At 41.3% G+C, this 25,965-nt stretch overlaps 1 protein-coding gene and 1 pseudogene across 11 annotated transcripts in view; both read left to right on the top strand.

Moving 5' to 3' along the window:
* The window catches only part of TCTN3 (tectonic family member 3), a 55,239-nt gene that overhangs the window by 25,171 nt on the left and 4,103 nt on the right, over positions 1-25,965 (top strand). For 4 of the 11 annotated variants that reach the window (XM_070780560.1, XM_070780559.1, XM_070780558.1 and 1 more), the window contains 14 exons: positions 1,493-1,635; positions 1,782-1,905; positions 2,505-2,623; positions 6,208-6,335; positions 6,602-6,710; positions 6,791-6,906; positions 7,663-7,698; positions 8,229-8,309; positions 9,384-9,509; positions 10,370-10,477; positions 11,123-11,217; positions 11,507-11,660; positions 18,462-18,599; positions 24,710-25,700. In XM_070780560.1, the coding sequence (XP_070636661.1) occupies positions 1,493-1,635; positions 1,782-1,905; positions 2,505-2,623; positions 6,208-6,335; positions 6,602-6,710; positions 6,791-6,906; positions 7,663-7,698; positions 8,229-8,309; positions 9,384-9,509; positions 10,370-10,477; positions 11,123-11,217; positions 11,507-11,660; positions 18,462-18,599; positions 24,710-24,943 (1,711 nt within the window). In that variant the 3' untranslated portion in view covers positions 24,944-25,700. Of the gene's footprint in view, positions 1-843; positions 1,276-1,300; positions 1,636-1,781; positions 1,906-2,504; positions 2,624-6,207; positions 6,336-6,601; positions 6,711-6,790; positions 6,907-7,662; positions 7,699-8,228; positions 8,310-9,383; positions 9,510-10,369; positions 10,478-11,122; positions 11,218-11,506; positions 11,661-14,860; positions 15,031-18,461; positions 18,600-20,715; positions 20,850-24,709; positions 25,701-25,965 lie in introns of those variants that run through there. The other 7 variants (XM_070780562.1, XR_011564246.1, XR_011564247.1 and 4 more) reach the window with 7 other exon arrangements.
* LOC139179940 (bone morphogenetic protein 15 pseudogene) lies at positions 15,037-17,833 on the top strand (annotated as a pseudogene).

Genomic DNA, 25,965 nt, shown 5'->3' with positions numbered 1-25,965 from the left:
CGACTGAAATGACTTAGCAGCAGCAACATGTCCATGGACGGAGAAGCTTGGTAGGCTGCAGTCCATGGGGTCGCTAAGAGTCGGACACGACTGAGCGACTTCACTTTCGCTTTTCACTTTCATGCATTGGAGAAGGAAATGGCAACCCACTCCAGTGTTCTTGCCTGGAGAATCCCAGGAAGGGGGAGCCTGGTGGGCTGCCGTCTATGGGGTCGCAGAGTCGGACATGACTGAAGCGACTTAGCAGCAGCAGCAGTCACACTTGGGCTTCCTTGTGGCTCAGCTGGTAAAGAATCCACTTGCAATGAGGGAGGCCTGGGTTCGATCCCTGGGTTGGGAAGATGCCCTGGAGAAGGGAGAGGCTACCCATTCCAGTATTCTGGCCTGGAGAATTCCATGGACTATATAGTCCATGGGGTCGCAAAGAATCCGATACGACTGAGAGACTTTTACTTTCACTATCTTTTCCTGTGCACAGTAGCCACATACAGCCTGAAGTTGCCATTCTGAGCAGTGTAGATACAGAACATTTCTCACACTGCAGAAAGTTCTATTGGCCAGCGCTGCACTAGGGAGTCAGAAGAGGCACAGCACTCCAGGGAAAGAAACAAAATTTTCTAAAGAGGGCTACAAAAAGTGGCAATTTAGGGAATTTCTTGACAGTCCAGTGGGCCTTGGCTATCAAATAGGCCTGGGTTCCATCCCTGGTCAGAGAAACTCAAGCCACGGCGCAAAAAAAAAAAAAAAAGTTGCGATTTATAATAACAGCAAAAAAAAAAAGTCTTCTCTGTCCCTTGGCTATTTTTTAAATTTAAAGAAAATGTTCTCAATGTTAAAACTGAAGGAGCTGAATCTTTCTAATATGTTTTTCCCAAAAATATTATAGATGAGATTTTTATTTTTTTTTTAAGGTATGTGACCTTCAGTGTACTTTCTTCCTTGAGAATATCCTTTAGAAAAGGATTCTCAGCGTTAGAATCCGGAGTGGAAAAGATGCAATTCTAGTTTTAGCCTCTGGGGCTTCCTCTATCAAGGAAGGACTCGGCCCTCTTGGAGGCGAAGTCAGAGCCGCACGGGCTTTTGGCTGAACTCCTACTGCCACTCAGCGGAGAGAAGAGGCAAGGGCTCCTTCACCTGTCTGTCGGTTGCCAAGCGACGGAGACCTGGGAGGGCCTGGTCGCAGGAGGAGGGCACCGACTGAAAGATGCTTAGGATTTGTAACAGCGCCGGCTTCCATTGGCTGAAGAGTTCCCGGCCATCGCCCTGAGCCAATGGGTAGGCGCATATGGATGACGTTAGACGCCATGCGACTCCTCCCACCCACGTTCTAGCGACGCGTCTAGCGACCGCCGAAACCCACCTCAAACCCTTTGGGGCGGGGTGGGGGTGGTCTGTATTGCCCCATGTTTAGCTTGAAGCTCTCGCTACTGCAGGTGTTCTTCCTGATGGTCCCCGAGAGGGTCCTCTCTCAGCCCTCTCCGTCTCCGTCTAGGGCAATGCCCACCCATTCGGACCTGGGGCCACGGACGCAGGGCGGGACCCTTCAATCCTCGGAGGTGCCTGGGATCTCTACGGCGGGTCCTACTTTCGTGACCTCCTCGACACCGGGCAATAAGACCGTGGACCTCTTCCCAGGTGAGGGGAAAGGATGTGGGGATGGAAACTAGCGACTTAGATCCAAGTGAATTCCCATAAAGTAAGGAGTGGGGCTGTCGAAAGAACCTTGGAAGAGTTTAGGGATCCTCACCGCACTCGCTGTGTTTTATGTTGTACTCTCATAGTCCTACCGATCTGTGTCTGTGACTTGACACCCAGTGCCTGCGATATAAATTGCTGTTGCGACAGTGACTGCTATCTTCTCCATCCGAGGACAGTTTTCTCCTTCTGCCTTCCAGGCAGCGTGAGGTGAGCTGCGATGTTCAGGTTGAATCCTAAAGGGGATTAAGTAATATTTGGAAGTAGGAAGAGTTTTGCCGTCGTGCCTCCCACCCCAACGTCCACTCCAAGGAATGGAACTCCCTTGGTTTTTCCCAGGAGCGCTGTCCCTCTTCTGATGCGCTAAAGCTGCTGCTGCTGCTGCTAAGTCGCTTCAGTCGTGTCCGACTCTGTGCGACCCCATAGACGGTAGCCCACCAGGCTTCCCCGTCCCTGGGATTCTCCAGGCAAGAACACTGGAGTGGGTTGCCATTTCCTTCTCCAATGCATGAAAGTGAAAAGTGAAAGTGAAGTCGCTCAGTCGCGTCCGACTCTAGCGACCCCATGAACTGCAGCCCACCAGGCTCCTCCGTCCATGGGATTTTCCAGGCAAAAGTACTGGAGTGGGGTGCCATTGCCTTCTCCCGATGCGCTAAAGCAGGGCTGCCCAATAGAACAGAACCTTCGTGTTGTCCCGTGGCTGCCCAAGGAGTCCTCTTTTTGGCATCTGACTGACAGAGGTGGGGCACCCTTCTTTGGATATAATCTTCCTTCTAAATGTACTTGTTCTTCCTCCTGTTTCCTTATAGGTCTGCAAGTTGGGTGTGTGTAGACAACTCTCTTATCTTCAGGAGTAATTCCCCATTTCCTTCGAGAGTTTTCATGGATTCAAATGGAATCAAGCAGTTTTGTGTCCATGTGAACAATTGTGAGTAGAAATATGCTGGCTATTTGTATTGCCTAATATTTTTTTGAGAGTTAGCTTAGTCTCTGACTTTTTTCCTTTTCTTTGTTTTTTAAACCTTCCCTTCTCACCCCCTTGGATGTCTATCATCCTCCCTATCCTCTACCTGTCCCCCACTCTCTCTTTTTTCTCTTATTGGTGAACATTGGCAATCTCTTTTGCCCTATTGGCTGTGGATCAGAAAACCCATAGAGAACTTTAATTTCTGTCCATCCTCTTAGCTCAGATAATTACAGATAAACTATATCCCTGACTTGCTACAACCTCTATGAAGACACTCACTGAATTCCCAGTGCCTGACATAGGAGGCAACAAATAATATTTGAATGAATGTCTTTGACAAATGAGTCTGTATCAACCTTGTTTTTATTTCATGAGGCAACAGCATAGGGGAAAGAACATTCAACTTGGGTCTCAGCCCTCCATCTACTTACTGCTGCACAGACGTGGTGGGCTTTCCTGGTGGCTCAGCAATAAAGAATCTGCCTGTGATGCAGGAGCTGCAAGAGACCCAGGTTTGATCCCTGGGTCAGGAAGATCCAATGGAGGAGGGCACGGCAACCCACTCCAGTATTCTTGCCTAGAGAATCCCACTGACAGAGGAGCCTGGAGGGCTATGGTCCATAGGGTCACAAAGAGTTGGACATGACTGAAGCAACTTAGCAGACATGCACACTTGGACAAATCCCTTAGCATTTCCAGGCTTATTTCTTCAACAGGAAAATGAGAAATATCACTAATCCTAAATGTGAAAGTGTTCAGTAACTGCAGAGTGTAATAAACATGAAAAGTGGTTGGTATTAAAGTTTTTAAATAGACTTAGAAATTTGCTGGTGATAACAATAACATTTCTAAAGATATACATTTGACATATCTTTTTAAAATTTATTGTCTAAGAAGAAAAATGATGTTCTCACATAAAAGACTTAAATGTCCCTTATACTCTGAAGTCAGCTTATCCTGGTTTCATCTAACTGTTAGAAAATAAACTGCAAAACTATATTTGTTTCCTAAAACAACCAGTTTTGGGTTTGGGGGACTTGAATTTGGAAGCAGTTATCAGGAGCCTTGCTGCCATTCAGGTTGTGAGAAGATAAAGGGAGCAAGGCAAATGCTCCATTTTAAAGTAAGTTTGCAGGACTTCCCTGGTGGTTCAGTGGTAGAAAGTCTGTGCTTCCAATGCAGGGACCCAGATTCGTTCCCTGGTGAGGAAATTAAGATCCTGCATGTCTTGAGGTGCGACCAAAAAAATTAAGGTATAAAATAAGGCTGCAGCTACACCGTACTTCCTAAATTTCCTATTACCTTCTACTTCCAGCCTTGTGAAAACGCTCAAGGGATATCGCAATAACATCCAAATTGGTGCTTCCTGCTTTTAATCCCCTCCTGCCTCCCATGCGATATTGCACAGTTTCCAGACCAATGCTTCTGTACTTTGTTTCCCCAACAACATCTGAGAGCCAGTCCCTTAGACATATAGAATACTTTGCATTGCTGTCATTTTATATGAATGTTGTGTCTCCCCAGGTAAATTGTCAGCACATAGAAAGGATGGACCATGAATTTGTCCACAGTGCTTAATATTTGCTGATAATGACCATCAGTAACAGACATTATTAGTCAGAGACTGTACAACATTGACCAAGTGGGGAAAACCCTAGACCAGGAATCAGAAGATCTCTGACCTACTCCTGGCTCTGTCAGATGGCTTTGTGGCCTTTTGCAACTCATTTACCTCTCAGGATCAGAATTTCCCAATGGGATTGGGCCACAGGACCTCTAGCCTCCCTCCACACCTGAAAGTGTATCAGTCTAAGTCTAAATACCTTTAAGCCCTGTTATGTGTAATATTCCATATATGATGTTGGAAATTTTAGGCAAAAATTCTATTGCTATCCTCACCCATGCCCCTTAGGTGCGTGATTCCTGCTTACCATCACTACCTCCAATATCCCTGCACTGAAGCGAGAGACAAAAGGTTAACTTTCTCTTACTCAGTTAAGCCATGAAAAAATGTCCAGATGGATATTTTCTATCTCAACTTTTTTTTTAGCTTAACTCTAACTTTTGTTCTTTCATTTGTAAAGATACATATAACTACATTTTTTTTTTTTTTAGTGAGGTAAGTATTTCTTCCATGTGGTTTTCAGGGTATGAGTTCTGAAAGAAATAGTATATTAAACAGCTTCCGGAAGCTTCAAAATGTGAACATTTCAGATCAGAGATGGAAGATGATAGTCTGCAGACCAGGAACTTTAGCATCACCTGTTACAAAGATTTTTCGATCTCTAATATGCACACACATCACCTGGGAGATCTTTTTGCTAACACACACGTTCTGATTCAGTAGGTCTGGAGTGTGTCTTAAGATTCTGAATTTCTGACACTCTTCCAGGTTATGCTGGGGCTGCTAGTCTGTGCACTGGACTTTGAGTAATACAGACCTAGGAGATACACAGAAAGTGAGTAGTGTGAAAGGCCCCACAATTGAGAGTTTTCTTCATTTCCTGTTCCATCAGAAAGCTGAAAAGTCAAATGATTAGGACCCTATGATCACAGAGGATAAAGGTCAGGCTTATGTAATACGGCATCTTCATTAGCTTTTGGGGAGGCAGATCTTGATTTCCTTTTGAATCTGTTCAAATGACCATAATTATGAAGAATGAAAGAAACTAGTATGGACCATTGTCTGCTACATTCTTTGTTCAAGTTAGCAGAAAACTTGGACGGTAAAGCAGAGTGGTGTTCATCACAAGCCACGCTCTGGGCAGGGGACAATATCAGAGGCCTTTATCTGCATCTCTTTCCTGGTTCTGAAGTGCCATAAGAAGATGGCTGCAGATGTTTGGAAAGACTTATACATTGCTATAATATAAATTACAAAATTGTTACCAAAATACCCTTTGGGTGGGTATTTGAAAAACTTGAATGTAGAAATTATAAAGTGAAAAGAATAAAAGATGACAAATCCATATATTTGAAAGATGGAAACTTTATTATGAGGACTAGTCAGTTGAAGTTTAGAGGAAACTGGAAGACTTGGAGAGGACAAGTCAGATATTGTCTCCAACTCTGCCATATTCCTATGGAAACAGTACCATTTTGTGGTTCTAGAGACTCACCTAGAATGGGACAGATGTGCACATTACCGAGACTCCTATTTTCATCACAGACTGCTAACCTTATATATTCCTGACATCAGAGACTTGGAACTGACTGGCACTCTTTGGTCATATTCTTGTCTCAGATCTTAATAATAAACTATAAGGTGATAGAAATCAAAATCATTATTGTCTCTGAAGATGGCACATTGATTGGGAAACTTCTGGGGAAAATCTATAACTTAATCTGAGTAGTAATAAAAAAAAGTGTATAAATGTTTAAAACTTCTTGAGTTTATGCTTAAGATTAGTGCACTTGCATACTTCACTGTGTATATCTTATGCCTGAATAAAAATATTTTTAAAGATTAGTTTCTTGGTATTCCAGATACATAAAAATGAACGATTTTCTTTTTTCTAACCCACCTGTCTTTTTAAAAATTTTAGCAAGATTAAACTATCTCCAGAAGCTCCAAAAGGTCAATGCAACCAACTTCCAGGCCCTGGCTACAGAGTTTGGAGGTGAATCATTCACTTCAACATCCCAAACCCAATCACCATCATCTTTCTACAGGGTGAGCCTGGGGAAGGGGAGGGATTGTTTGGTTGGTTTTTCCTCTCATACTGACAACTGACCTAGTATTTTTGAGGTGCCCACCTCAAAGTTAAGGTAAGCCATTAACTTTACCTAGCCATTACCTAGGTAAGCCATTGTCAGCTGTCTTGGAGGGAAGTATTGTCCACTTTAACAAGCTACTGAGTTAACTTTTGTTTCTTATTCTTTTCTGGTGGAGTTCAGTCCAGTCTCACTGTGAATAAATTTCTACTCTCCTTTGTTTAGGCTGGCGACCCCATTCTGACTTACTTCCCCAAGTGGTCTGTAATAAGCTTGCTGAGGCAGCCTGCAGGAGTTGGAGCTGGGGGGCTCTGTGCTAAGAGCAATCCTGCAGGTGAGTCCAGAACACCAGGGCTACCCTTTTCGTTCAACTTAAAAGTAGGCTTTGTTATTTACCACTACCTTAATTCTAAGGTTTCCTGGAGAGTAAAAGTACAACCTGTGCTCGTTTCTTCAAGAATCTGGCAGATAGCTGTACCTCGGATCCTGCCCTCAATGCTGCCTCTTACTATAACTTCACAGTCTTGAAGGTGGGTGTCCCTTCTTTCCCCACTGTCACCACTGTGGACTTAAAAGTCACCATGCTTCCCACTTTTGGGTTGTGGGGAAAGCACTGAACTGGAAGTCAGAATGCCTACTGCTGCTAAGTCGCTTCAGTTGTGTCCGACTCTGTGCGACCCCGTAGACGGCAGCCCACCAGGCTCCCCTGTCCCTGGGATTCTCCAGGCAAGAATACTGGAGTGGGTTGCCATTTCCTTCTCCAATGCATGAAGGTGAAAAGTGAAAGTGAATTGGCTCAGTCCTGTCCGACTCTGAGCGACCCCCCATGGACTGCAGCCTACTGGGCTCCTCCGTCCATGGGATTTTCTAGGCAAGAGTACTGGAGTGGGGTGCCATCGCCTTCTAAGAGCTACGTAAAAGGCAGAAGGCCAAGAAGCCCTATCATCTGAAGAAAGATGAAAGAAGTAGGGTTAGGTAGCCAGGATGAAAGATTCTCACCCTCCCAGCTAATGGAATTCGCTAGGGGAGGTAGGAGAAGGGGACATCACTGTTTCACCAGAAGTTCCTGCTTTTGCTGTTTGTTAGAGCTCTGCTCAGAGGAGGTGGGCATCGCAGTCCATCTAGCCTCCCCTCAATCTGCTCCTGGCATTTTAGTGTAAGGAAGAATCAGGTAGAAAAAAAGAGTTGATTTTTTTTTTTCCTCCCACAAATGTGAAACCACAAGCTCCTGGAGATTTTATGTAAGATACACGCACACTCATGTCCTTGCTGTTCTCTTATACCAGGTTCCAAGAGGTATGAGTGATCTGCAGAACATGGAGGTATGATGCTTTTTATCAGGAAAAAGAAAAAGAGAATATTTGATTCCGTTGCATCTGAGGCAGTTTCACTCTAGATTGTAATGGTAAAAGAGAATTATGTGTGATGTATCAAGCTGTTCAAGAATGAGTCTAAAACTGTCTGTGTGTTAGTAAGTATCATATGAAGAGTTCATAAGTATTAGCTAAGTTTGAGAAACTTTGGGTTAAATAAAGTTAAACCTTATATTTAGGATGGAGTTCTTAAAGTTTTTAATACACTAGAAAGCCTTCTCAATCTCTAAGAGGGATGTGTCAGATACAGTATTTCTAAAACTTATTTGACCGAGGAGCCTTTGTTTTATATCTAATACAAGTAATGTTCCCCAAAATACATTTGGGAAGTGTTGAATAACAATGACTTTTGACCTGAAGTGGTAGACTGGCAGTGGAAGGAGAAAGGAAGGTGATTGTCAGAAAGGAAAAATACTCATTTCAGCATAATATATAAGCTAGAAGAGGAAATGCTTTCTTTTGCCTCTTTCCCGTTCCAGCTCCAGGTGCCTGTAACACCTGTCTCACAGGCTGGCTCTCCTGTGTTGGCTGGAAACACGTGTCAGAATGTTGTTGCCCAGGTAGGAGTGCTGACGTCAGATTCGGGACTAATGTATGTTGATCAGCATTACCAGAGGTGCTTCATCTTCCATTAAGTACCAGACCAACCCCACGTGAATTTTTGTGCATTATCTGAAATTTAACATGCCAAAAGCTGAGCCCATCACCTATCTCCCAGCGTGTTTCAGTCATTGCCATCGTTACTGTCCTCTGTCATTTCGTGTCCAGAATATTGATTATTTATCATTCTTCTTTCTTTGCTCATGTGCAGTCTGTTTAGTTTTTACTGACCACACTTTCTTTTGTTGACAAAATCAGTATCACCTGAAAGTCTGAAATAGATTTTTCAACTTCTTTTCCTCTATTCTCTCTGTTCTAAGCAACAAACAAAAGTAAGAATTATTGGAAAGCATCATTTTAAAACCTATGTTTAGAAATCTAAGGTTACCTTTACCTTTTTATGACTTCCATCTCCAGCTACTATCTTAACTCATCCTCAGACATGGTGAAAGTGAAGTAAACCAGATTTCCATTCCATGTTCACTTCTGCCTGTGCTCCTACTCACTTTCTCTGCATGCAATCAAAATTTATGTTTCGTCCCTTTCAATTCTTATCATAAATTCACCTCTCCCATGAATGCTTTCAAAGAGCTCTATTCAATTTCTTTTTTCATGTATAGATATAATATGAAGTCAACTTTTATCTTTTCATAGTATTTGTATTTGGCATTTTTAAGATAACACTTGTAGTCTCCCTTATCCAGTTATTATTTAAATTTAGATATAATTGATATATAAATTATATTAGTTTTAGGTGTACAGCATAATGATTTGATACATGTATATACTGTGAAACAATTACCACAATAAGTTAGCATTCATCACCACACATAGTTACAATTTTTTTCTTGTGATGAAGACTTTTAAAATCTGCTATCTTAGCAACTTGCAAATACACAATGCAGTATTGTTAAGTATAGTCACCATTCTGACTTATTCAGTTATAGGAAAACCCTTAAAAACAAGAAATCTGTACTAAACATAATTGGCCCACAAAATATTTTTTATTAATTGATTCTACTTTTGTGTTTCAGGTCATCTATGAGATAGAGACCAATGGGACTTTTGGAATCCAGAAAGTCTCCGTCAGTTTTGGACAAACGAACCTAACTGTTGAGCCAGGCACTTCATTACAGCAAGATTTCATCATTCACTTCAGGGTTAGGGTTCTTCTCTTATAGGGGACCAAGAAGAAAGAAATATCGGGTTAGAAATAGTTCCCCTGCTTCTATAATACATGTAAGATAGAATAAGAATATGAAGGCCTAGTTCAGTCTGTCAACCGAAGTCTCAACATTTAATATTCTGTAATTTAACTTCGAGTGATAAGGATTCAGCAAGGTTTATTCATTAACATATTCCCCCAGCAAAGCAGGACTTCACGCACAAAGCCAAACACTTTTTTTAAATCGTCATTTTGAATCATAAACTTAGCTAACATCCCACACAAATTCTTTAACTAGCTTTTTTCATGTTTCTGGGCATTCAGCATTTTATTCATGTCCGGCTTAAGTTTCTAGTCTTGATCACCACCTTTTGACTTTCTTCTACTTTCTTTCCTTTTGAACATAGCAGAGTCCAGTTTCTTCTCAACTCTACCCTCAAGTGATTCACTAAATCCCATGTCACTCAGAGTATTCATCTGTGGAACATCTATAGTTTATTAAAATATAGTTCTAAATTACATTTAAACTCCTCTGATTCTAGCTACACTGAACATAGCCCTGAGTTAATAGTAATTTTGGAAAACAGGATTGAGAGATCTTTGATAGATCTTTAGTTGCAATCTTTGGTAGAAGGAGTGTTCAGATGGATATGAATAAGGATTTATTTTAGTGAATTAAAAAAAGTAAAAGATGCTGGAGGAGCAATTTTTGCAAAATGCTACACTGTGGAAGGAAGCCAGATTGTTCAGTGCAGCTAACCTGCAGCATTGCCTTAAGGAAGGGCATGAGGCCACACCGGAAAAGTGAGTGAGCATGACTTTCTCCATACTGACTTTCCTTCACTCTTTCTGCAGGCTTTCCAACAGAGCACAGCTGCGTCTCTTACTGGGTCTAGAAGTGGGAATCCTGGGTATATTGTCGGAAAGCCACTCCTGGTTCTAACTGGTGATATGAGACACTCAGTATCCTTTTTGGGTATCTGGGTGGCCTACTACAGCCTAATGACAAAAGCTTTAGTTACTGATCTTTTGGATTTTCCAATTCTGTGATTCCCCATTTTTTAGGTAGTGAGGATTTCCTTTGTTGTTGTTTAGTCGCTGTATCTGACTCTGCAGACCCCATGGACTATAGCCTGCCAGGCTCCTCTCTCTGTCCATGGGATTTTCCAGGCAAGAATACTTGAGTGGGTTGCTATTTTCTTCTCCCGGGGATTTTTCTGACCCAGGGATCAAACCCATGTCTCCTGCATTGGCAGACAGATTCTTTACCACTGAGCCACTAGGGAATCCCCAAGGACTTCCTTTACCAAACTATTAATATGTTCTCAAACACAGATGGTATCAAAGGCTTTCGAAGTTATATTAGACTGGCTGAAGGTGAGGATCCTGACTGAATTGTTTATTTTAATGAGATATTTAAGGTATATGGTCATTTTTGGAAAAACAATAATTCTCTGTTTTCATTGCCAGAGGGAAGCAAAAATGTAACTTGAATAATATCATGATGTTAGTAAAGTACCAATAGTGTTAAGCAAATATTAAGCATACATTTTCCAATCGGCCTACTTTTTCTTTTATGATCTCCTTGACCATCACTTTCCACCTCAGATGACCCTCTTACAGAGCCAGGGTGATGGAACTTGCTCTATTAAGAGACATGAAGTACAATTTGGAGTGAATGCAATATCTGGATGCAAGCTCAGGTAATACTTTGCTTCCACATCATTTCTAACAAATTTGTCTCTACCTGTAGGGAATATGTGATGTGGCAACTTTTATATTTTGAATTAGAGTTCAGAGAATGTTAGGAATAGTCTTGAAATAATATTGCTATATTGCTAAGAGGGTTTTTTTTTTTTTTTTTCTTTTTTTGAGTCTTTTATACCTGTGAAGGATTGTTTCCCACAATTTATTTTTGGTATTATTTCTGATGTTTGAATGAATTAATTATGATGTCAGCGCTGGACTCGACTCCGTGCTGTTTCATTTCAGGCTGAAAAGGGTGGACTGCAGCCACTTGCAGCAGGAGCTTTATCAGGCTCTCCATGGAAGTCCCAGACCAGAGCACATTGCCATCTTTGGAAATGCTGACCCAGCCCAGAAGGGAGAGTGGACCCAGATCCTCAGCAGGAACTACAGTGTTTCGGTAAGGAAAGAAATACACATTCTGACAAAAGCTTACTTTCCTCCTTTATTTATTAAGATTAAAACCAGACCTGTTTCCATAGTTGGTTTGGTTGTCACAGAAGAAAGATAATGTGGTTGTCCTAAAAGAAAGACTGTAAGAAATCATGGCCATCTGAAGTCATCATTTCAGGTCAGGTATATATATATATAACTTTCCTTACTTAGAGAAAAATCTCAAGGTAGAAGGTTTAGAGAATAGTATTAAGAAAAAATAAAAACCTCAATACCCACTACCCCTGACAAAATCTCATTCAGCTCTTTTCTGTTTTTATTCTTTCTGGTGGCCACAACATCAGTGCTTAGCCGGTGTACCTCTTGATTCCAGTCTAAGTAAAATAGCGAAATCTGTGTGTCAGAGTAAAAGAAAGAAATCTACTTCCTCTTTTGCCCCCTCTAGCCTGGAGAATTCCATGGACTGTATAGTCCATTAGGTCACAAAGAGTCAGACAGGACTGAGTGACTTTCACTTTCACTGTCCCTCCTGGCTTTAATCAACTGTATCTTTATTTCCTTTCACTTAAGCTTTTTATTTCTTGTGTAAGTAATACATACGCTTGGTTCAAAATTCCAAAAGTACAAAAATGAAACTCTTTCTCAGACAGCTCTTCCCTTCCACAGAGGCTGAGTTATTACTTTCTTTCCTTCCAGAGATATTACATGCTTACACAAGTAAATACTCATTTTTTAATCCAAATGATACAAGATCATTTTTCTCTTGATCTTGAGAGTTTGTTCTATATCAGTATATAATAAGCTTCCTCATCCTTTGCATGGTATAGTTGTATTTTATTCCATTATATGGATAAACCATAAATTATTTAGGCAGAACATTCAGGTTGTTTTCAGCCTTTTGCTATTATACACAGTGTGGCATTTTATAACATGGTTCAGGCACAATTTTGTACATGTGAAAATAAGCCTATATGAAAAATCTTAGAATTGCTAGATCCAAAGGTATATGCATTTAAATTTTTAATAAATATTGCAGATTTATTTCCCATACAGGTTGTACCTATTTACAAGCCCCACTATCCATCTATGGGATGGCTTATTACCCATACCCTCAATACTGGATTATCAAGCTTTTAATCTTTGCTTATCTGATAAGTGAAAAATAGTATCACAATGTAGTTTTCTTTTTCTCCTACTATGAGTAAGGTTGAGTATCTTGACATACAGTTGAATAATTCCTATTTTCTTCACTATGATTTGTTTCTATCTCTTGCCCACTTTTATTGAATTACTAGCCATATGACTTGTAGAAAATCTTTGAGTATGTGAGAAATTGTCTCTTTTCTGTTATCTGATTTATAGATATTATTTCTCAGTTTGTCATTTGTCTTTTGACTTTGTTTATGGTTTTTATGCCATACAGGAATTGATTTTTATATTGTGAGATTTATCAGTCTTTTTTTCAACTCTTGAATTTTGGTTCAGACTTTGAAAGGCTCTTAGATTTTATTTTTAAAGTGCTCCCTTTCCCTTTCTCAGCACTATTATGACTTTATTCCTTGTATACTTCTTTCCTTTTAGTGAGACTTGGGGGATATGTAGATGCATGTAGATACATGTACTTGATCCAAGTACATTTTATTCCATTATATGGATAAACCATAAATTAATTTATTTAGGCAGAACATTAGGCAAAGCCTAGATTATTAGGCAAATAGATAATTAGGCCTAGATAATTAGGCAAAGCCCAGATTATTGTATCAGTCATTTGATCCAGTCTTTGGACAACTGTAGTCAAATTAAGTTTTCTTAAACCTCATAAAGCCATACCTAGGGAGCGTGGTTTGGGGTGATAGATAGCTGAGTATTAAGAAATGGTTAGTGACCAGGACTGAGATTATAGCGGAATTTACTCTTTATGATTCTTAAACCTACTATTTACATTTTTAAATCACATTTTTGTAGAATATTTGATAACATGGAAAAATTTTCCTAATATAGATAGAAAAAATGAAAGGGAAAGTGTTCTAAAATATTTGGAACAAACACATGAAAAGGTCATTAGTTAGTCAATATCATTAGCCATTAAGGAAATGCAAAACCACAAGGACATACCAATTTATACCCACTGGGATGGCTATAATTTTAAAAATGGATAAAAACAAGAGTTGGCAGCAATGTGGAGAAATTGGAACCCTCAGACATTGCTGGTGGGACTACAAAATAGTAGAGCCAATTTGAAGAGTTTGACAGTTCCTGAATAAATAGAACGTAAACATGGTCTGTCTTCCCCTGTTCCTAGTTTAGACATGTTATTGCCTATGTTTGCTGCTGCTGCTGCTAAGTCACTTCAGTCGTGTCCGACTCTGTGTGACCCCACAGACGGCAGCCCACCAGGCTCCCCTGTCCCTGGGATTCTCCAGGCAAGAACACTGGAGTGGGTTGCCACTTCCTTCTCCAATGCAGGAAAGTGAAAAGTGAAAGTGAAGTCACTCAGTCATGCCCGACTCTTCGCGACCCCATGGACTGCAGCCCACCAGGCCCCTCCGTCCATGGGATTTTCCAGGCAAGAGTACTGTAGTGGGGTGCCAAGTCTTACTATAAATAAAAAGTGTGAAGTTAGAAAAGCAAGGCATATTTGAGGATAGTTGGTTTTGCTAAGTTATCATAACTTCCTGATTTATGTCCTCACTTCCACCAGTCCTTCCTGCATCTTAGAATTAATTGTCCTGGAGTCAGACTGCTTAGTTGGGCTTCATAATCTAACCCTGAAACATCCTTCCTTAATCTTTCCACTGTTTGTGTGTTCAGATCCATTGCTTCAGTCAAGTGGTCGGCTCGGGGCCAGTGCCTCACACATGCCTGGCACACAGGAGACCGTAACAATTGTACTTAATCAGTAACTGCCCCTCAATGGCATCACGTGCTATTCTAGTTGCATACCATTTTATGTGCCATCTCTCTACCTAAATTTTCCTTTAAACACCATTTCCTCCATCACACATTACTCATCCCGGTTCTATGAAGCCATCCTCAACCAGAAATGGCTGCTGCTTCTGGCATTCCACAATAGTGACTCCACCACTCACTGGGCACTTCATATAACCATTGTACATGGGCTTATTTATGTTTTATTTATCTCTATGTTAGTATTTCCATTTTATTTTCTATTTTAGTTTTTCCATTTTAGAATATTATCTTTTTAAGATCATGGACAATAATAACCTCAGATATGCAGATGACACCACCCTTTTGGCAGAAAGCGAAGAAGAACTAAAGAGCCTCTTGATGAAAGTGAAAAAGGAGAGTGAAAAAGCTGGCTTAAAACTCAATATTCAAAAAACTAAGATCGTGGCATCCGGTCCCATCACTTCATGGTAAATAGATGAGGAAACAATGGAAACAGTGAGAGACTTTATTTTTTGGGCACCAAAATCACTGCAGACGGTGACTGTAGCCATGAAATTAAGACACTTGCTCCTTGGAAGAAAGCTATGACCAACCTAAAGAGCATATTAAAAAGCAGAGACAGTACTTTATCAACAAAGGTCTGGGCTTCTTTTCATCCTAGTGGATAAGGTAAGGGAGCAGGTCCTGGAATGGACCTCTCCTTTTAAATACGATCTTGTTCCCAGCTCTGGAGCGCAGGATGGGCACGCTGCCTTGTCCCACCTGCTGTTTCTGTTTATTTGATGCAAAGAGGACAATTTAGAAAACCTCTTTTTGGTTCAGGAGATCCTACCAGAGGAAGAAACATAGGACCTGCCTGCCAGCCTTTCATTTTTCCTTGCTCTATCTTTTGTGGTAGTGGAGCCTGGATGCTGTTACCCATGTAAAAGGAAAGGTTTAAAGTGGTATCCTTTGGGCTTTTACCAGAACATGTTGCTGAACACCAAGCTTTTCAAGATGGTCCTTCTGAGCATCCTTAGAATCCTTCTTCTTTGGGGACTGGTGCTTTTTATGGAACATAGGGTCCAAATGACACAGGTAGGGCAGCCCTCTATTGCCCACCTGCCTGAGGCCCCTACCTTGCCCCTGATTCAGGAGCTGCTGGAAGAAGCCCCTGGCAAGCAGCAGAGGAAGCCTCGGATCTTAGGGCATCCCTTACGGTATATGCTGGAGTTGTACCAGCATTCAGCTGACGCAAGTGGACACCCTAGGGAAAACCGCACCATTGGGGCCACCATGGTGAGGCTGGTGAGGCCGCTGGCTAGTGTAGCAAGGCCTCTCAGAGGCTCCTGGCACATACAGACCCTGGACTTTCCTCTGAGACCAAACCGGGTAGCATACTAACTAGTCAGAGCCACTGTGGTTTACCGCCATCAACTTCACCTAACTCATTCCCACCTCTCCTGCCACGTGGAGCCCTGGGTCCAGAAAAGCCCAACCAATCACTTTCCTTATTCAGGAAGAGGCTCCTCAAAGCCTTCCCTGTTGCCCAAAGCTTGGACAGAGATGGATATCATGGAACATGTTGGGCAAAAGCTCTGGAATCACAAGGGGCGCAGGATTCTACGACTCCGCTTCGTGTGTCAGCAGCCAAGAGGTAGTGAGGTTCGTGAGTTCTGGTGGCATGGAACTTCATCATTGGACACTGTCTTCTTGTTACTGTATTTCAATGACACTCAGAGTGTTCAGAAGACCAAACCTCTCCCTAAAGGCCTGAGTTTACAGAAAAAGACCCTTCTCTTCTCTTGAGGAGGGCTCGTCAAGCAGGCAGTATTGCATCTGAAGTTCCTGGCCCCTCCAGGGAGCATGACGGGCCTGAAAGTAATCTGTGTTCCCTCCACCCTTTTCAAGTCAGCTTCCAGCAGCTGGGCTGGGATCACTGGATCATCGCTCCCCATCTCTATACCCCAAACTACTGTAAGGGAGTATGTCCTCGGGTACTACACTATGGTCTCAATTCTCCCAATCATGCCATCATCCAGAACCTTGTCAATGAGCTGGTGGATCAGAGTGTCCCTCAGCCTTCCTGTGTCCCTTATAAGTATGTTCCCATTAGCATCCTTCTGATTGAGGCAAATGGGAGTATCTTGTACAAGGAGTATGAGGGTATGATTGCCCAGTCCTGTACATGCAGGTGACAGCAAAGGTACAGATAGATCAGGTTTGCCCAAGAAATTAGAAAAGGATTTATAGTAAACAAATACTGTTAAATCTGAAAGTGCTCAACCCAAGTGCTCTACCCAATCTGTAGATTCTATTCCTTACCTTCAGCATTGTACTTTAAGTCTTCTTCCCCTATTTATGAGTGTCTCACTTTATAAAAACAGTTCTGATGCCAAATATCAGTATGTTTTGACCACTAGTCCGTCTTCTGAGGATCTAGAAGGTTTGGGGTGAAGACAGCAACTTGAGATTTTATACTCCTCTTCCTTGCCTCCTGAATCCTAGAAACTATTACCTAATTGAAGAGACTGCTTGCTTCTGTGTTTGGATTTCCCTCTACATCTAAAACTGTTTCTTAGATGGACTAGGAAACTTTTAAGCAGTAATCTCCCTAGAAATCTTTTGAAGGAAACAGAAGGGAATCTTTTTCTAAGCCATCAGGGTTTTTCCTCTCAGGCTCTGAACCTGGCAGAAATGCCTGGGATGATCCCTTTATTATCCTGCTGTGAAGAGAGCAGCCGTTAATAAAGCCAGTAGGGAAATGTGAATGGAGCAGAGATGACAATCATTTCAAAACCTCTTATATCTATAGTGAAAAAATGAAGAGTTGTCATTGTTGATTAGAATTATGTATGGGGGAGTCATTTTAAATTTTCTCTGGAACAATAGATTTCACAGGGTATTTTCTCATTTTAGGTAATCCTTAAACCCTTGTTAATAATCCTACAGAGAAAGCTTGCTGGTGGCTCAGAGCCTGAGAGTTGGCCTGGTTGGGAGTGGAAGGCATAGAAGGCTGCAGTTAGGAAGGTTAATAGGGCAGTGGGGGAAGGGTGAAATGTGCTGAGACCTGGGGCTGACTTCATACTGGGCTTGCTTGTTTGTGTGTTCAGCTGGGCTCTGAGCATGGGTCTCTGGGGGAGACAGGCTTGCTGTATTGGGAGGCATGGAGTTCTGCCTTGGACTAAATAATGCTTGCACTGTGACTCTTTTCTATTCCTGTGCTGTATTGAAGTGATGGGGACTGGGTTGTGTTGCAAATAAATCATTTTTGTTAAAAAAAAAAAAAAAGGTCTGTCTAGTCAAAGCTATGATTTTTCCAGTAGTCATGTATGGATATGAGAGCTGGACCATAAAGAAAGCTGAGTGCTGAAGAATTGATGTTTTTGAAGTGTGTTGTTGGGGAAGACTCTTGAGAGTCCCTTGGACTGCAAGGAGATCCAACCAGTCCATCCTGGTTGGAAATCAGTCCTGAATATTCATTGGAAGGACTGATGCTGAAGCTGAAACTCCCAATACTTTGGCCACCTAATGCAAAGAACTGACTCATTGGAAAAGACCCTGATGCTGGGAAAGATTGAAGGTGGGAGGAGAAGGGGACAACAGAGGATGAGATGGTTTGATGGTATCACCTACTCGATGGACATGAATTTGAGCAAGCTCCAGGAGATGGTGATGGACAGGGAGGCCTGGTGTACTACAGTCCATGATGTGGCAAAGAGTCAGACATGACTGAGCAACTGAACTGAACAATAATACGACCTCTTATGAACTTCTGTGTCCTTTCCCTAAGCCACACTGTCTTCTCTGTTATTGTGTAATGTTTAAGAAACAACAGCTACTTAATGCATGATAAATATTAATAACTACAGGCAACCATCAGCAATTACCCATCAAGTGCTTCTTTACTCTCCTGCAGGCTATGCACTGTACTTCCTGCTGTGTCATACCAGTTTCCCTGGAGATCCAGATACTGTGGGCATATATAGGCCTCCAGTCCAACCCACAAGCTCATGTGTCAGGAGCCCGATTTCTATACCAACTCCAGTCCATACAGGTAAGCCTTGCAAAGCCTAGATTATTATATCAGTCATTTGATGACCAGTTAATTTTTTAACTTCCTGAAAGTCAGTTTATGCTACCAGCCAAAATTCTAATGTTTGGTCAGAATGAGCTGAAACAATTAACTTTCAAGTAGATCCTCCCTAACTGGTTACTGAAATTAACATGTTTTCATGGTAAATTCAGTCTATATTTTTTCCCCGTGTTTTTTTAAATTTCATGACCACAGTATAGGTTACTTTGTTTTAAATTATCATACTATAATTACTATACAGTTTGATTCAACCACAGAAAAGATATTCTATGACATTCTATGTATTCAGTGACAGTCACACATTTGTTAGTCTCTGGCCAGTTGGTTGCTGTTAAAGTTACTACTGTGGCTAGTTTGTAATCATCAATTCTTGGCTGATTGCACTCCATTAAAATAAATAATTTTAATATGTAGTAAACATATACCTGCTGTTTAAGATGTGCCATAGGACAGTTTTAGCAACTGCCTACAGCTATGGGAAGTTCAAAAATAAAATGATTAGGTCCTGGTGAACTTCATGTATGAACTGTTATGCCAGATTATTTTTTAATGGAAATTAAAACTAATTGAAAGTGTTACCTGTAAGTCATTGATTTTACCTCCCAGAAAAGAAACTAGAGACTACATTTAAGTCAGAAGTGAAATACCTTTAGCTCTTCCCTCACACAAGTTGAGCACCTTAGCTCTTTATGCCTATAAATGTGTTCAAACTCGTTACCAGAAACTGTGTTAATACGAACATTCCATTCTTTCTGTGTTGGCTTACTGAATAAAACAGAACTCTTTCTGTAAGATTCATTTAACCTGTTACAGATATGGCACTGAATCTATTGTTTTATATTTATGAACCGTATCTTTATTCATGAATACCTGTGTAGTTTGGGAATATACCTACAGGATTGTTCTTTTTATTTTCCTGAATCTCTGGTTCTCTTAGGCATTGAAGCTACCCAGTGCCTCTGTCTTTTCCAGGTATTTTTAATCATTGTATTTTTCTAGTATTTAATAGAGGTTAGCTTTTCAGGTTGGAGAAGGCAATGGCAACCCACTCCAGTACTCTTGCCTGGAAAATCCCATGGGCGGAGGAGCCTGGTGGGCTGCAATCCATGGGGTTGCCAAGAGTTGGACAAGACTGAGCGACTTCACTTTCACTTTTCACTTTCCTGCATTGGAGAAGGAAGTGGCAACCCACTCCAGTGTTCTTGCCTGGAGAATCCCTGGGACAGGGGAGCCTGGTGGGCTGCCGCCTACGGGGTCGCACAGAGTCGGACACGACTGAAGTGACTTAGCAGCAGCTTTTCAGGTTAGTCTGTCCCCTCTACAAAATCACACTTACAGTCATTCACATCTAACTGTCCTAAGTGGTTGACAGCTGAGAATTTCAGTTGTGCTTCATTTGTGCATAACTGAAGACACAATTTCTATTCTAGTGATGGAGCAAAAATTAACTCTGTTGAATTTATTAATACTGAGGGGTGATTTGGGATATGCCAAATCATGTGCCTTTACTTAGTGTGATTTAAATGATTTGCAAGGGTAATTTTGACTATACAAAAATGTTCACTTGAGAAGCTCGCTTCCATGAAAGATACTATGCCCTTGTAAAAGTAAAAGGAGTTATGAATCAATAGTGTCATATCACAAAAAGTTCAGTTCAGTCGCTCAGTCGTGTCCGACTCTTTGCAACCCCATGAATCACAGCATGCCAGGCCTCCCTGTCCATCACCAACTCCCGGAGTTCACCCACACTCATGTGCATCGAATCCAGCCATCTCATCCTCTGTCGTCCCCTTCTCCTCCTGCCCCGAATCCCTCCCAGCATCAGGGTCTTTTCCAATGAGTCAACTCTTCTCATGAGGTGGCCAAAGTATTGGAGTTTCAGCCTCAGCATCAGTCCTTCCAATAGCAAATGCAAATAATTCTATAACAGACAGTTTTATCATCTGTATTGAAATTTTTTTACTGCAATCTTGAATGGAAATTTTCTCCTGAAGTCACATAAGCACTCATTTTTTCTTTATGTGTTTATACTGATTATTTGTCCTTAATTTTAAATCACTTCCCTTTATCCACACAGGCCTGTCTCTCAGGACTTCCTGTGCAATTTTTTCTCATCATAGCAAGAGCCTATTCAAAGAAAACTAGTATACATGTTCCAAAGTGTCTAAAGTAATAAAAGGAGGAGCTAATTAAGGAGACATTTTGCTGAAGGTATATCTTATGCAGTTCTTCTCCTTACCCCATGGGCCATCCTTTGAAAGTTTGTAGTTGACAGTGGTCTCACCCAGGCTGTGTCAGTCAGCTTAGTGTGTCTGAATGATGGCATAAAACTAAAGCTGAGTAGCAGACAAGCAGCCTGTAGTCTGTTTAGCCTGTGGACTTGTTTGATTTGCAAAGCATTTTGTTTTTTAAAATTTGTGTTTTTTAAAATTTAAAAATCAAGAAATTTTACCTTGACATCCAGATCTCTGACTTGTCTTGAAAATCTGGTGATAAGAGATCCTACACTCCTTCATGGCATAAAATCTACCACCAATTGGTGAAAGTGAAGGTTACTCAGTTGTGTCTGACTCTTTGCAACACCATGGACTATACAATCCATGGAATTCTCCAGGCCAGAATACTAGAGAGCGTAGCCTTTCCCTTCTCCTGGAGATCTTCCCAACCCAGGGATCGAACCCAGGTCTCCCACATTGCAGGCAGATGCTTTACCAGCTGAGCCACAAGGGAAGCAAGAATATTGGAGTGGGTAACCTATCCTTTCTCCAGTGGATCTTCCTAACCCAGGAATCGAACCAGGGGCTCCTGCATTGCAGGTAGATTCTTTACCAACTGAGCTATCAGGGAAGCCATACTGAATGGTGATTGCCACTAATAAAATACCTCCTTCACACAGCCTGCAGCTACCCACCCTTACCTGCCCCACTTCTCTCATTTAGGTTATCTGCTTAGCCTGGTAGGATATTTATGTTTCTACACCTTGAAGTGAAGGCTGTCTGAAGTTTGAACTGAACTGTCAAAATGACTTTTCATTGTATAAATGTAGCTTTAGAAACACTTTAAATTCCTCTCACTACAATAAGTAAAATAGCAACATTTTTGGAATGTTCCCAAGAACAAACTACAAAATGAAGAATTTAAGCAAAACATTGTGTAGACTTATATCTTCTTGTCTGATAATAATAATAGAAAAACATCTATTGAACATTTACTATATGACAGGCACTGGTAATATTTTTTATAAGTATTCTTTAAATAAGTATTGAATTCTCACAACAAACCCATTAAGTAAATACAGTTTATTTACATGGTACTCTGCTATTTATGTTTTTGTACTAATTGGGCCTTTACAAGATTATAGGACTGCCAGATGTCAGTAGCTTTTTGTCTTTTTGTTGGGACTATTACTTTTCTAAAGGAAAAAAAACCAACAAAACAACCCTGCTGGCTCCTAACTAAAGGGTATGTGGATAAGAGCATCTCTCAGCACTTTGAAGCCAGACTGGGGCAAGGTATTTCATTATGCAGAGTAATTTCCCTATTTTTGGTTCCATACTTCACTCTGTCCTTTCTATATATCTTGAAATCCAGAATTTCTCTGGTTTAAATTTTCCAGTCTCTCATTGAAACAGGGAAAGGGTGGTTGTCTGATTTCATTGAGGAGGATATCACTCAGTAACCATGTTCTGTCCCTGCCTCATCCCTACCTCCCTGTTATCTCCTATTACTGAGTCAGGGTTCTACAGAGATCCTCTTCTAGTTTCTGAAGGCTTTTAGGTTTGGCCTTCTAACCCTCTGTGAAACCTTGCTTCCATCTATTTTCTGTATTCATGTATTATGTTATCTCTCCATTTCAATGAAGATGGAGTTTTGTATCTGTTTCTTATTAGAGTGGTTTTAGGATATATAGAAAGAAGACATGCCTTTACATTGCCATCCGAAAATCAAGTCTAGTAGTAGCTCTTGATGAGCCTATATCCTCAGTGAATCTGAAAAAAACAACCCGATTCAAAGAACTTTTACAAAAAACATGCAGGATTTCCCAGCTGTGAAACACCACTGTAGACTTAAATATATATTCAAGTGGATGGCTTCCCTGATAGCTCAGTTGGTAAAGAATCCACCAGTTTGATTCCTGGGTAGGGAAGATCCACTGGAAAAGGGACAGGCTACCCACTTCAGTATTCTTGGGCTTCCCTTGTGGCTCAGCTGGTCAAGAATCCACCTGCAATGCAGGAGACCTGGGTTCGATCCCTGGGTTGGGAAGATCCCCTGGAGAAGGGAAAGACTACCCACTCCTGTATTCTGGCCTAGAGAATGCCATGGACAGTCCATGGGGTTGCAAGAGTCAGACACGACTGAGCAACTTTCACTTTCATACATGAAACTAAAAGTTGCTTTCTTGGGCTCATAGCTATCTTAAAGGTCTGTTCTCAGTATAGAACAAGTTCATAGAATGACCAAAAGTTCCCTGATTTGGGAGTTTGCAGAGCTAATGACACTTTTCCCTACCTGAGTTTGAAACCAATTAAAAACAGTCAGATGGAGATCAGAATTCCAGCTTTATCACTAATAAACGCTAGGCAGGTGGTTATGACTTGAGTGTGCAGCAGGGAGCTTCCTAATGTACAACTGCACTCTTCCATTATGAGTTCAGTACCCCAGTTTTAACCACAATTCCTCCTGCTTGTGGGCAGTTTAAAACTTGCCCTCCCCCAAAGGCTCTGAAATGAGTCAGAACAACACATTAATTAAATCAACTCTTAGGTAACACTGAACACAAGGCTGAAAATCCATTCTCTATTCTATTTTCCATCCTAAAGTATTTCTAGCCATCCCAGCTTATATAGCTCATCAGGCATTCTGCAGTGAGGTTAAATAACAGTATTAACATATTTCAGTAATGTCAACTGCAAAAGATTTGCTCCAAAAATTGAATACATCCTCTCCCCATTATGAAGTTCCTAGGGAAAAATTAAAGTCCGAACAGGAAATCCTTTTGTAAGTTACAGTCTAAAGAAAGGTTATTGCTTATTCTTCAGTAATAAACTCCTCCCCGTTTTTTTTAATCTGGTTAGTCTCAGCCAGTCTTGGCTGGAATCAGGGAACCCTGGCATCTTCAGCCTAAGCTGGCTGTACTTAGAATGCATGTGGGGCTTTCAGAGCCACAGAAGTTACATTAATTGTATACCAAGCCCTGCATGAACGTCACTGTTTAAAAAAAAAATCCAAAGAGTTAGTATGACATGCAAAATTATCACAGCACTGGCCCCACATTCATTTTTAAAATATCTATAGAAGGGTTATACCAAGCAAAATTATGTTCCTAGAACCTGACATTTACTGTTGCCAAAGGCCAAAGCGGAGATAATATGTGGCATCAGAGTGAAGACAGAAACACGATAGTTACTTACTATCAAATTATAATCAAAAGTTTGCCTGGTGAACAGAGTTGGAACAAAGGGAATTAATTCAGTTTAGACAAACATGATTCTAGTCATCAGGCTGCAACCATATCCACCCAAAGCTACATGAGTCAGCTTGACAAGGTCCCTTTTCTTGGGAGCATCGTTTTCATTTGACTTGAATTGGTGGGTGATTAGGAGGATCCTTTCTAACCCTGAGATTCTGTGAATCTTGATTTTTTTTTTTTAATCTACATTGCTGAAGTTCTTTGCCTTTTCCATGAAGTTTCATGTTTCTTCTTGCAACTGAAGAAGGAAGAAAATTGCTACTACTACATACACTAGTACATGTATACTGTTTCAGAGCCTGGAGCCATTTGGGACATGATAAGGTAGAGCTGCTAAAAGCGTAACAGGAGCAGTGGCTTCTCTGTTATCAGGCCAGCTCCCCAGCTAGGGGAAGCTGGAGTTAGTCTTTTGGTAGGTGTAAGTGTTCACAGTTTTGGTCCAACTGTTGCTAAGTAAGTAATTTCCTGTGTCTCAGAAAGTGAACTGCATAGCAGTCTGTTATGGGTCTTTATTCAGGGTAGTAATAATAACATTCAAATTGGAGGGCTGTTTGAATGGGTGCCAAGCACTGACCTGTCATGGACATTCTTCCTGCAGGATTCCCAGCCCAAAACAGAAGTACCTTTGAAAACTGTGGTGACCTTTGTGGACATTACCCAGAAGCCAGAGCCTCCAAGAGGCCAACCCAGAATGGACTGGAAATATCCATTCGACTTCTTTTTTCCCTTCAAAATGGCATTTAGCAGAGGAGAAGGCTCTCAAAAAGGCTCCATCTTTCCCATTATTATCCTGTGTCTCCTATTGCTTGGAGTTCTCAACCATAGAGACTAAGTGAAGAAAGGAGAAGAATCAGATTTCAGTTTTCCCCATGGGAAGTTCTGAGGCAGCCTACTTATTTTGGCTAAACAGATCCTCACCTACTCATGACCAGAGGACAGCATTTAGGAAAACAGAGGACCTATCTGAAGGAGTGGAAGGAGGCCATATGGCAACTTTATGTTTAATTTACTGAGAAACTGCCACACTACTTTCCAGAGTGGCTGTGCCACAAGCAGTATATGAGGCTTCCAGCTGCTCCACATCCTTTTGCTATTGTTTTTATTTTAGCCATCCTGGATAATGGATGTAAAATGGTCTCATTGTGATCTACCATACCTTTTTAAACTATAGTATATGAGATCTGTCAACTAAAAAAAGATTTACAACTTTAGAGTTGTGAGTTAAGTTTTATTTGGGGCAAAATGAGGACTGCAGCTGGAGAGGCAGCATCTCAGATAGCTCTGAGAGACTGCTCCAAAGTGGCAGTGGGAAAAAGAAATATATAAGGTTTTGGTGAAGGGGGAGTTCAATACCATAAAGTGAAGTCGCTCAGTCGTGTCCAACTCTTAGCAACCCCATGGACTGCAGCCTACCAGGCTCCGCCGTCCATGGGATTTTCCAGGCAAGAGTACTGGAGTGGGGTGCCATTGTCTTCTCCATTCAATATGTATCAAAAGCCTTAAAAATGTTCATAAACTTTAACCCAACAATTCCACTTATTAAACATTATGGGGTGGGGGGATGTCCCAACAATAAAGTGGAAAGTGGAGTTGCTCAGTCGGGATTAGTTAAATCAACTATGATGCAACCATAGATTGAAATGTACGACCACTGAAAATTGAGTTAAAGTGAAGTCGCTCAGTTGTGCCCTACTCTTTGCGACCCCGTGGACTGTAGCCTACCAGGCTCCTCCATCCGTGAGATTCTCCAGGCAAGAGTACTGGAGTGGGCTGCCATTTCCTTCTCCAGGGGATCTTCCCCACCCAGGGATCGAACCCGGGTCTCCCACATTGCAGGCAGACACTTTACCATCT

The sequence above is a fragment of the Bos indicus genome, chromosome 26 (assembly GCF_029378745.1).
Source record: "Bos indicus isolate NIAB-ARS_2022 breed Sahiwal x Tharparkar chromosome 26, NIAB-ARS_B.indTharparkar_mat_pri_1.0, whole genome shotgun sequence".
Lineage (NCBI taxonomy): Eukaryota > Metazoa > Chordata > Mammalia > Artiodactyla > Bovidae > Bos > Bos indicus.
This window is presented reverse-complemented; position numbering and strand designations above follow the sequence as displayed.